The sequence below is a fragment of the Coturnix japonica genome, chromosome 7, assembly GCF_054131305.1.
Source record: "Coturnix japonica strain WE chromosome 7, WE-NBRP24, whole genome shotgun sequence".
Lineage (NCBI taxonomy): Eukaryota > Metazoa > Chordata > Aves > Galliformes > Phasianidae > Coturnix > Coturnix japonica.
In genome coordinates, this window is record NC_140669.1 from 32731771 (window position 1) to 32744830 (window position 13060).

General features: G+C 44.2%; 1 protein-coding gene across 26 annotated transcripts in view; it reads right to left on the reverse strand.

The window, feature by feature from the left end:
- The window catches only part of HDAC4 (histone deacetylase 4), a 182875-nt gene that overhangs the window by 65863 nt on the left and 103952 nt on the right, over positions 1–13060 (reverse strand). For all 26 annotated transcript variants that reach the window (XM_085553661.1, XM_085553651.1, XM_085553659.1 and 23 more), the window contains one exon: positions 8975–9096. In XM_085553661.1, coding sequence (XP_085409787.1) covers positions 8975–9096 — 122 coding nt within the window. The remainder of the gene's footprint in view (positions 1–8974; positions 9097–13060) is intronic.

A 13060-nucleotide genomic window follows, 5' to 3' on the forward strand; every position in this document is an offset into this window, starting at 1 on the left:
CACGTTTGTACCGCGCAGCTTATCGAGTTCTTACAAAGGTAATGAAGCCTTAAGTCAAGATTCCTCCTGCGAGATGATTTTCTCTGTAAACTTTGCAATCCCTTGAGTATATACAAAATATCTGCTCTGGTGCTTGAAGGCTCCTGACAGTTATGAGATTTGTGAACTGGCCCAATCTTTTCCATTCCCCAATCTCTTAACAACTAGGCAGCTTAATCCCTTTGAACCAGCAAATCCTGTGCTCTTGCCATTAACTACCAACGCGCTCAGCTCCCTGCACTCCGAGGCCAATAATCTGCATTTCTTTAGAAGCCTTAAAATGGGGTTTACAAACTGATTTGAATTAACTGAGTCTGGCTACGGATGTATTTCCCTACAATTGGCTTTGACCACTAGGTCATGTAAAAGATCAAGACCAACCATGTTAATTGCAGGGCTCAAAAATCAGAAGCTGATGAATTCAAGATCAAATGCTTTAAGTTAAGCCATCAAAACAGCTCTTTGATGAAACTTTGGTAAGGGGAAAAGAAGAGCTTTTCATGACTGCCTGGGACAGATAAATGCCAGTGAGAGATAAAGGAAGCACTAAAAAAAGTGTCACTCATCAAGATGATGCTTAAAATGCAACATGAAGTGTGTTAGCAAAGGAGAGAATCATCTTAGAGGACATTTGCATATAAAATGGCAGGGGGCTGAATGCAAATGTGTCATTTGCATGGAGGACAAAATTAGAGGAGTGGACTAGATAAAGTAGAAGTGAGTGCTCTGAATATAGTTCCTGTCTGAAATTCTCTTTAAGGCTAGAGTTGGCCTTTGTATTTTTAAAGCTGTCTTTGGACATGAGGGTTCAGTATCTCAGTATACCTGCTTTAGAGTTGCTGCATGTATCATTGAGTAGTAACTATCGAGACACTACTATCAAGATCTCAAAGAATAAATGGGAATGTGTCACAGCTAGATGCTGATCCATTCCGTTTTAGACACATTTGCACTGCCAGCTAGTAAATGAAATATAAGCCTGGGCCACAGCTGTTGCAAGGATCTATCTTCTGACAAAGAAAAACATGACAATATAAACTGTACTTCGGTGTAAATTTCATTCACACACGATTTATATCGTGCGTGGCATTCATCTGACGTACATCTTCTGGTGGGAACAGATGAGTAATTGTATGGTTCTCAGCACAGAGAATGAATGGATTGGAAACACCTTGCAAGACGTCAGGGAGTGCAGATCTGGGGATCACAGTTTACCTCGCACTATCAGATATGTTCCCTGCATACAGCCATAACATAAAACCCATCCACGGAGAAGGAAGGGAACAAACACACTGAGTTACAAACCTGAAAGAGAGAAGTTATGGCCAAAATACTCATGCTTTGCTCTCTCCAGATGGAGGATCAAGTTTTGAAACACAAACTCTCTACTTCAGAACCACACTTGTTTAGTTACACACCCTGCCTTTGTTCCTTGATAGAACTGCGAGTTTTTCTCCCAAATACAATCCCAAATCTAACATGTCATCAAGACCTCAGAGAGCATAATCCCTGTGTGCCTTTAATTGGGTGTTATACAACCCAAAGCGGTGGGAATTAAGACTCAGCACCAGCAGTGCAGAACAGCCTGCAGTTCAAAGAATGGACATCTATCACATTTCATAACCAAAGACAAAGTTTTCAAGAGGATTTTCCAAAACTCAGCTTATCTGCATGGTTTCTAAACTACTACATGATAAAGGTTTTAAACCAGAGAGAGCCGTCCTTCAGAAGCACAAATTCTGAATTTAAAAGACATCTGAATTGGAGCAATTCAATGATTGCACACGTAGGGTTGTTAGGGTCAGGGTAGCATGGTTATGTTGTGGTTGGATTGGATATAACCTTTTATAAGGTCTTTTCCAACCTGAGCAATTCTATGACACACAACTACCGATACCAGTTCGGCAACTGGTATCCATTCCATTTTCACTCAATAACCCCAGTTCCACTGAAAACCTCCTGAGGCTCATCCTGCCAGGCCTCGTGCCCAAAGTGTTGTTCCCAGCGACTGCAAACTAGCCCAACATGGAGAACTTTAAACTGAAACCCCAAACATGCTGGTCTTCTACAATTTAAGGTGGTGAACTATTTTAAACAAACATTGTGAATTTATTAGAAAATCAGTTTGATTCCTGTTTAGCAGAGAAACGAAGCCCATGGCCAAGTCTGAGTCAGCTTCAGAGAAGCCAGTGGGATTTCTTTAGCAGTGACATACTTAATTTGGCCCATAATAGGGGGTTTATTCAAAGAATATTTTGTTTTTCTCTGAGTAAATTAATAACTGGAACTTAGGCCAAAAGCTTCCTTAGTTTTCACAGACTCAAACCCAAGTTACCCCTCTTTTACTTCATTTACTGCAGCAGAACTCATGTAATCCAATTCTTCAACATTTATGTCATTCTCATTGTTTTCTTCCTGGAACTGTATCCACTAAGCTGCTGAACTAATCTGACATTAAGTCTACGCAAGTTAAAAACACAAAATTCTGGGCAGAGTTTGCCCTGTTCCCATTGCACATCTATGAATAAAGCAAACAATGCACCATGAAAACTTTAATTCCAGTCCTCGCATATCTTCATTTTGGGGGCTGGGGATTGAGAAATGCTATTATTCTTTGGTATTTTCTTTTAAAACCACATTCCAAGCCACAACAGTCAGGCAAAGGCCAACACAATTACCTTGTCACTTTCCTAGAGACCAGGTTACCCCATGGCTACACAAAGGAACTGAGAAACCTGTCTGAAGCAGGTCTTCTGCACAACATAGAATCCTAATAAAGACTAGTGATCTTTTGTTTAGGCAGGAGAGACCACAGGTTGTGCAACTGAGCTTCTTGCTTCTTTTCCCCAGAAATACTGGATCCAGCTCCAACTGGTCAGAAGGACCTGAGGAATGGCAAAATTCACCAGTATTCTGTATATATGTGGTAGGCTGAGTCCTTCAATTGAAAACTTATTAAAGCCTAACACTTGGCATTTCTTCATGCTGAAGTTTAGTAGTCTCAGCATCTAAGCAGGACAAAGAAGGCTTCACTAAGCTGAGCACACAACGTTCATGCTTTTTGCAGCTTCACTACCATTTGCCTCACTATACAACCATGCAGAAAGGCAGCCTGAGTGCTGCAAAGGTTTCCAGTGTGAACAGCCAAAACTGGACTAGAGAAACAAGCACATGGAAATGCTACATCTTGTCTTTGTCTTCCCCTTTCTGAATCTAAATAAAGACATCAATTCTGCAGAGTTCAAAGTATTATGTGGAAGGAAAAATAAGAGATGTGGAAGGGGATAAGAGTGAAAGAAGGAAGAAAACAAAGTCTAGCATATGAGTTTCCCCAGTAAGGTGTTTAAAACAGCACTGAGCTCTCTGATGCTGGGCTACTCCTAACATAAACAAACCTGGGCACGTATGTAGGTATTTGATCCAGAAGTGCTGCAAGTGAAAACCCCAATACTCCCTTTTTGGATTCCCCACACTCATGCTAGAAGTGCCCCCTGGTTGTTTTAGCAGAGCTCCTGAGCAAGAAAAGGGGATGGCCCCTCCTTTGGCTTCTAAACAAACCTCAGCACTGTGTAGGAGACCGTGAAGCACATTTCATAGCTGAATCCCCTATTATGCCAATGCGGCCGTCAAAAGAGATGGAAGGAATAAAGAGAGCATTTGCTGGTCCTCCAGCTGGTTCGTTCTGTTCTCTGAAATGTCAGTGGTCTGATCTGAGGAGCTATTCTGCAGCATTACAGCAATAAGTGATTTTTGCCTTCATTAAGTTATTTTTGGATTCGGACTGACGTTCTCCATTTGGAGCAGAGCACGCTGTCTATGACAAGACAGAAGCCTCCACGCAGCAGAGCACGCCTGGGGAGGCAGGACCCCCAACCACACCAGCAGGGAGGACAGTGTGGGTGGAAAGCAATGCTACTTTCCAGCTTAAGCGATGCTCCGCACCATACAAAGCTCAAAGATTTCTCTAAATTACACTCCCACTTCACACCAGGATTTCGACCTACTCTATTTTCCTCTAAACAATCTTTGTCACAAAACAAACCACTTAGAACGTTCCAAAATCAGAGCTCAGAGAGGTATTGTACCTTTCTTGACAAATGCACTATTTTAATTATGGACTTTCGTTTTACCTTTTACTGTTTCTAAGTATGGGCTCAGAACAATTTTACCTCCTTAGATGCAAACACCGCTCCAACAGCCCTGTGCTATCCACAAGGAGATGTCTAAGGAGCAGCTCCCAGTTTGCTGCCTTGCTTTGCTCCTGGAAGGAAGTCACTGCAGCCAGGAAGTGCACAAGCCAGGCTATGCCAACACCGAGCCACAAACTTCTCCTTGCAGAAGAAAGGGCTGTGAAGGTTAAGGACAGCTTGCCTTTACCACAAGCCCCAAGACACAGTACTTGACCTATAACTAGTTCTCCTTTGCCTGTCATTTTGTCTGTCAAGAGACATTGCTGAGAACTAAGGTTGCTGTGTAGGATCCCTGTTTTTTCTCCTAATCCCCAGCAAAAAGTAGCTGAAAGAGGGGCCTGGGACACTTCCCAGATGTCGCTTCTCCCCAAGTACATGCCACACGCATGCACATGCTCATTTACTACCTAGCCAGGAAACTCAGAGACAGATACTTGCCAAAGATGTCTCTGTAAGCTCCCAGTCTGGCATTACATTCATACTGGCTTTGGAAATAGTGGAAATTCATACCCTGAGACGCTATTCCATGGTTCTGCAGTGCAAACACACTTGGGACCACAAGAATCCTTTGCCTCTCTGAGGTCACCATGCTCATCCAGATCATCACATCCCCAAAGCAGTCAGCAGTGAGGCTGGAGGCACAGGAAAAAGCAGCAGCCAGAGCCTTGGATTCTCCATGGAACATGGACAGTGGCCGCAGGGTCTGAGCCAAGCACACCAAGCAGCTGTCCCTTGCTCTTTATTCAAGAGCAGAAGCAAAGCCATGGAGAGAACTGGGCCTGCCTCACAGCTTGCCTGGATGACTCCTGTGGATGCAGGCACGTTTATGCTTACAGCTTCACACAGCACCTTTTACGAGCTCTATGAAGAAATGGGTTCTTTTTCCCACTTTGGAGTCGGGTTTAAATATAGAAGCACAGACAGGGAGATGTTTTCAGTTCGTGCATCCCAGAGAGCTGAACGCATGTTGGCCAGGCGAGTCTAGCAGGTGCTGTGCTTGGCAAAACCAGTGATTTCAGTGACAGCTAATTGAAATGCCGTGGCTTCCATTAGAAATCCTGATTAGCTGTCAAGTCCCAACGAATGTGAGGAATCCTCACTCCTTCGCAGAAGCCAGAAGGAAAGACGGTGTCTGATAGAACACAACCAAACCCTGCATGGCATGTTAAAAAACAAGCAAAGAAAAAACCCCATACGAGCAAAAGAAAAAGCACTTTAACAAGTTAAAGGGTGCTCTTCAGTCTTTCACAAATCCCTGTGACGTAGGTCATTTCAGTTTTCTAATTAAGAGCATGTCAAGATCATGCATATGGGAAAGGAAGCATGCATGCATGTAGTTAAGGAAACTACACAAATGGGGAAAAATAAGGAATCCTTGTCTTAAGTTATTTAAAGCAAAAGGAGAAAAGCATGAATGGCATCAGCCAAACTATTCTTAGTTCGGTTAAGGAAGGGAAAGCCACAAAGGGTTCAGATAGAGAGAACTCAGTGAAACACACTGCAGCCAGGCTAAGCGCAAGTTCAGGCCATTTTTAACTGCACCAGCCAGAGCCTGTCAGCACAGCAACCTCACGCAGAACCCAAATGGCCAACAAACTGGGACATAACTTACTAAGACAAAGCAGCGAGGGTGGAATTTCAGGTGGCAGGATGCATTAGGAGCACACTGCACGCATCTGTTGTTTCACAAGCTGAATGTTTCCAAGTACTCTTAAGACACTGCTCATGCACACATGTACTTTCACTCAAGAGAGCGTGGCCAGCTGACCACGTCCCTTATGCAACGTTCACACTTGAGTGTTCCTCTACCAAGTGATCCCCAAGGGGTACACAGAGGGCTGGCACACACCACCCCACATTGCAATGCTTTAAACGATCGAAGCAAAGAAGGGTAGCTCTTTTAAACCCACTATTTACAGGTTCATTCTTTCTGAACAATTTCTCAGCATGCAGAACGTGCTGCCAACTTCAGAAACGTACCCTTAGAAGAAATCACTCCTCCAAGTGCCTTCCTGCAGCGCCCCAAGTCCCCCCAGTCCCTAACAATGACACTGGATTGATGCCAGCCCTGCTAATCAAGACTGTGGTGTGATGGACTCTGTTATTTGAACTGCAAATATTTAATCTAATTTAATAAAATTGGACTACACGATATGGCGGTTTTAAATTACAAATACAAAGCCAGAGTTTTGACTGGTGCCAAAAATCTGAAAAGCTCGCTTGTAATAAAGAACTTTATTTAGGATGGGCTCCAGCCTTCCCTGCCTTTTGTTTACACCAGGCTGTTCGGGAGTCCAAGCAACTTAACATTCTTGGCAATGGGGTTTCTGCAGGATATCACTGTGTTAAGAGTCTGAACTGCTGTTACACTGAAAGGAAAAGAAAAGAAAACAACAAAAAAAAGAGTCTCCTCTGAACCTTGCAAAGGGAACTTGCATGCATTGCATACAAAACCCCAGCAGATTAATGCCAGTGCCCACAAAGAATAAGCATCGGTGTTCTGGAAAAACAGAATCAGCTGACTATCTTCCTATTTTAAAACAACAATGATTTTTAATAATGCTATTAGACACGTTTATCTTCTTTAATTCACTCTGTCTGACAGCGTTTCTATCAGACAGAGGCTTAACCAGAACTCAGTCTAGGAAACAATGGCGGTATGTTCAGACACTCTCTCTTTCCTTCTGCAGAAATCCACTGCTACAGCTTCTGCAGTGGGAAGGATGATCTATCCTCAAATTAAAACTGTCAAGAAATGGCCCTAAAGAGAGGGAGGTTTTTGGTAAAAGACCATTTCCTCTGTGGGCTTGCTAACATGTGCTCTGCAAAAGTGAGGGTCCTGGATTCAAAAGGAATAGGAAAGAGAAGAAAGGTCCTCAGATTCGTGCTGTCCACAAGCCCTGTGCAATAGATATGAAGCAAAGGAATGCTTCCTTGTGAGGACACGCTGTGAATTCCCAGAGGAGACCGACAGCCTTCAGCAGAGAAGAAGCAAATGGCATCAGTGGTTGCTAGCAGCCTAGGACCGGCCTTTCTTCTTCCAGGCAGATGTGTATGCAAAGCACATCCTCCTGTGCTGACAGCTCCAGAACCGAAGGAAATCTCCTTTCAAAACAGTCCTCCAGCAGCACTCACCTCCTCTATGCAAGGACAAGTCCTGAGGCCCAGACAGCGTCACTTCAGCTGTCTCCAACACTGACAAGGCAACAGCAGATGCTGCACCTTAATGCAGTGTTTGCCTTGTCATTATCTAGAAATGGAGATGAGAGGATGCCCTGCCCTTCAGCAAATTCTGTTTCCCTCTCTGCCTTTGGAGTCCTGAAGAAAGGGCCTGCTTTCTTGTCATCACTTACCCTGAAGGCCCAGGGCGTGTGCAGGAAGAGCCCTCACCTTGGGAAGGGCTTTTCCATCTTGATTCTCGTGCAGCTGATGGTGTTTGATACCTGCCAGCCGGCCCAGCCACAGATCCACCCAGTAGGACAGGTACTATGGTGTGGAAAAAAGTTCATAAAATGCCTTCAAAGGCACAGAGCTGGGAGGCAGGAGGCACAGGGCAGCAGTGCACAAGTGTTGTGTTTTTCCTTGTCAGATGGCAAAAGAACAAAAAAACCAAAGAGAATAATCCATCTTCACATCAGTTTACAGAGACGACGAAAATCATGATGAGGACGCACAAGACCCACCTGACTTTTAGCTATTAGGAGAAGAAATGTTGTGAGAATAACCATGTCCCTCCTAGAAGGAAATGGAGATGCAGCCAGCTCCTGGGAACTGATTTTGGATAGCCAATCCAACCAAAGGCTGTAGTAAATCCATAGAAAGAACTGGGTAACATACCACCATCACTCCTGACCACCACCATCACTAAAACCAGTGCTCATCCCTGTACATTTGAAGGTCCACAAAATACACCTGGGAAATAGCTAGGAGCACCTGTGGGACGCACAAAGCTCAATCAAGACAGGATTTTCCTATTCTGAAGCAATTTTCAACACACACCACCATCTGCATCATCCATACAAGCTGCAGAGCTCCCCAGATTGGGGTGAGCTTGTTGCAGCTCAGCTCTTCCCCGAAGGGAACTGGCTGCTGAGAATCACAAGCCTGCAAGGTTAGAATCTGAGGCTGTGTTGGCCAAGGCATGTGATATGGAGCTGAGGACCACAGCCAAACAAAACAAACTGGTTTACATAATATATAGCTGAGAAATAACTGACTTGCTTAGCCGCTGTGCAGAGAAGAAACCTAACTGAGAAATAACTGTCTAGGTGTGAACCAAAACCCTTGCAGGAAGTCCCTACACTTTGACTGGCAGCAACGTTTTTATTTATTTAAAGTATAAACTTGTATATAAAATGCAAATCCCAGAAGAAATGAACTTTTCTTGGTACTTTTCTCACTCAGCAAAACATACTTTGACTTCAGACACGCAGATCTCTGTATTAGTTTTGACTTTGTGAAAACATCTCACAAGCTTTGACACACAACGAAGCTGTCTTCTGCATGTAGCTCTACAAGCCTGCATAACCAAAGCCTCCCTCTAACACTGCTTGCTCAGTGACAGCTGGAAGGGGGAGAGGAGAGTGGGGTGGTGTGAGCGCTTCTTAAATAAATTGTTCCATGAAATACAGCTTTCTGGCAACGTACTCCTTTTTTTTCCCTTCTCTTTTTTTCTTTTGGAAATGTAAGGACCAAATGTCACAGCAAAGATGGCAGGTAACGTGGAAAATCAATGGGAGCTTTACCTGTTTTTCTGAGTGGGAAGTCATCTTTGGAATCATACATCCCCAGGACAGGGTGATTGTAGGTGCCAGATACGCCACTTTGAGGTGGGGAGCTCTGGTCCAGGGAGCTGTGCTGTGTCTTCCTGCATGGTCAGGAGAGAAAGAGAAGGGAGAAACTTAATACAAGTACAGCACAAAGGGAGAGAGTTCAGTTTTGCTTTCTCTGCTCCACTGCGAGCAACGAGAAGGAAAATCTCTCAGGACCAGCTTTCTCATTCTAGGTACTAGACAGAGATTAAAAGATCATCTGAAGGCTAATATACAGGGAGGAAACTAAACACATGCTTAATTTTCAGCACTGGAATGGCCCTGCTGAGCAAGGCTCAACATATTTAGGTACTTAACCACATTTTTAAGCACATCCCTGAGCTAGGTTTTGATAAGTTCTACCTGTAAAGCTAAGCACAGGTCTCTTTACTTCCCTAAACTACAGCATGAATGAACAATTCCCCATCACTGCATAAAACCCCAAGAGAAAGCCTAAGGATGAAACCAAACCAAAGGATGGGCGCATGAAGGGCCACATGTTTAGGATGGCCAAGAGCAGCCCTGCTGCTGTACTGTGCCCTGACCCCAGCACTTAGCATGTATTGGACCAAAGCACTCAGCACCCTCCAAGGTTAACTTCTGGAGGCTGCTGATTTATAGCTTTGAGCAGGAAGGAAAGCACATGCTATTTGCTAAGGGTATTAAATAATGAGTTTTCTAAACCTCCTACCTATGTGGGTTGGCTGCATGCATATCTATCTATCTATCTATCTATCTATCTATCTATCTATCTATCTATCTATCTATCTATCTATCTATCTATCTATAAAATATTCTTTAAGGAACAAAATCGAGCCATTCCCAATTTGCAAATTACTCTTCAGCCCATTGGGTTCCTTGACAAGTGCGTTTTGAAGCTCGAGCCGGGAGGCGGTTGGGTGAAATGCATAACGATTCTAGTTACACCCTCCCTACATCTACACATGCCCTTTGTCATCCTGGCACCAATAACTTCCCTTATGCAGCACAGTTTAATCATCACCTGAAATAAAAACAGAACCACGTTGAAAAATATTTGAATCCCTCCTGCAAACAGACGTTGCTTTCTCTGCCCTGATCTGCTCATACCATAGGAGGGCTGCACAGGGAGATGTTTCACAAACAGGAAGCCCAGGCTCCGCAAGCCAAGAGCCCCTCAAACCCACCATGGCACACAATCACATTTTTCTCTTGCCTATACAAGCACTAAAAGTTTTTTTCTCTTTCGATCATGAATTAAGCTGAACAATCGTGTACATTGAAGCTATTTTCATCACTTTGTTAGGGAATGCGCAGGAACTCAAAGGGCCTGTTTAGATGTGCTCCGGAGCTGCTGAATGACAGATATTTCACTCAGCAAACATGAATACATTGCGTCGCTTGAGGACTAGGATCCAACACCCTACACTGCTTAGAGCGAAATGCATTGGTCTGCATGCCCGTTCAGGAATTTCAGAGGTCCTGAAAGAGGTGAAATTGTATCCTAAATCGAGTTTGCAGGCATTCCTGAAAGTACATACCTTCACATAACACATCCTCTGTTCTTTGGGCTGCGAGGTCCACCAAAAGCCCGTGCATGCAGCAAAGCACGCGTGACACTTCAAACATATGCATGCAGTGTAAACTGAATACAACTGGATGTTGGAATGCTTTGTGCACAGAGCACAACAACACATACATACGTCGGCATAATTTCACATGTAATTATTTCTCGCTATCTCCTTAGCATGCAAATACTCAGTTAAACTCCCTTCCACGATGGTTACTGCGCTGAGTGGCTACTTCCCAACAAGGGAAATAACAGCCCTGTTTGCTGAGCTCGAGGTGCTCCATCTTTGCTCCCAGTCAGTCACTCTTATTTATGTTAAGTCTTCAGGAGCAGGACCTCCTGCAAGCAGGGCTGCCCAGCAGATTCAGAACCCACAGGAGGGACAGTCTGACAATGGAATTCAAACGAACCTCTTCTTTTGTTGCCTGTCATTAACATAATCTGAAAATTATAGTCCACCACGCAGTTCTAAACACACATTTAGACTGGAGCTGCATATATTAGAGAGTATACAAAATGGCTTGAAAACCATGGAGGAAATACCGAGCGGGATCTCTGTGAAAGCCTCTGAGAGATAATATGGAGCAGCTGAAGGAGCTGGGGGTGTTCATGTGGAGCAGAGGAGGCTCGGGGGGACCTTATTGTTCTCTACAACTGCCTGAAAGGAGGTTGTGGTGAGGTGGGGATCGGACTCTGAGCCCAGATAACAGCAATAGGAACGGATGTGATGGTCTCATGCTGCACCAGGGGAGGTTCAGGTTTGTTATTAGGAACAATTTCTTCTCGGGAAGAGCGGTGCTGCAGCGGCACAGCTGTCCATGGAGGTGGTGGAATCACCATCCCTGGAGGTGTTCCACAACCGTGGATATGTGGCACTGAGGGATGTGGGCAGTGGGCATGGTGGGGTGGGCTGGGGTTGGACTTGGGGATCTGAAAGGTTTTCTCCAACCTGAATGATTCTATAATTCTATGATTACATAGTTCTTTCTTTTAGTAGATCTTTTGGACCACGAGTATATCGGGAAGACCTCTGCAGCTAGTTGCTTTCCATCGCAAGGTTTGACCTGCAATGTCCTTTAATACTGGTGATTAATTAGAAAATATCCACTGATTATAGACACTAATGTGGCCCTGCACTGGCAAAAGACAGTGATGAGGGAAGCTCAGGCCCGTCCAAGATACAGAAGGTAAATCATCCACACATCTTAGTGGACAATAACAGCTATTTTACATGCAAAGAGAACATAATTCATGTCAAAGCCACTGACACAGAACTCTTGTGGTGTTCAAGACCCTTAAGAGAACTGCTGTTTACAAGTAATGCTTTTGAATTTTTTAAAGGAAATTGCAAACCTTAATAATACCAAAGGAAGTGCTTAAAAGCAGGCGTGTCATTTCAGAGACTATTTCAGCATCTGTTACCATTTAATTGGTTTGCCTGCTCACAGTAGGAGCATCAAATCTATCTTCTGCAAGCCTTGTTTGCGTGTGTCAAATCCAACCACCACCCAATTAAATCACGTTACAAGTATGTGCGTAAATATCTCTGTAACTGAATTGGTAACCTATGAGATGATATACAAATAAATAGTAATACAGAATTCATTTAAAGGTTTTCTTTCTCTTTTTGTGTGTATGGGGGTTTTAATGTAAATAGAAAGGGGAAAAAAAAAACCCAAACTTCAGTTCATGCCTTAACAACCAAAGGGCTGAACTTAGGGCTGAACTCTCATCTGCAGTTGCACAGCCTTGCTGCCCTCCTCTTTTTGCTGGGCAAAATGAGTTCCCATCTGCCTGCAACTCATCACTGAAGCATGCCCTTGGAAAGATTTGTGAGGCCTCTGAGGCTCCTTCTTCCCTCCCCAAGTCTTGTGCTGGAAACCAAACCCTGCAACTAAACAGATGGAGGGGAGATGAGGGAACAGTAAGCCCGTAAGAAAGGGGCTTAGCCTGTTGTGCAGCAGTCTGTATGCTGGCTCTACCTGTAGCGTCCCTGAAGCATCACAAGAAAGGAATGTTCAGATGAAAACACACCACATTAGCAACAAGAAATCATCAAACTAATAAACCTTATAGAATGTATCCTTATTCAGAAGGGTCTCATCTTTTGCACGAAGCAAGGAAAGAAGACTGAAACTCAAGGCTCAGGAAGTTACTGCACCAAAGCTGGCTCTGCAGCGTATGCCATGTCACAGACCTGGACTCAGCCAAGTGGTGGGGTCATGGCGAAAAAGAAGTTAATTCTAAACTGTGAAATATAAGGAATGCAGACCACTCCCAAATTTCTTTTTTCCTTTTTAATCATAGATCACAGATCACAGAATGGCCTGGGTTGAAAAGGACCACAGTGATCATCGGGCTTCAACCCCCCTGCTATGTGCAGGGTCACCAGCCACCAGACCAGGATGCCCAGAGCCACATCCAGCCTGGCCTTGAGTGCCTGCAGGGATGGGCACCCACAGCCTCCTTTT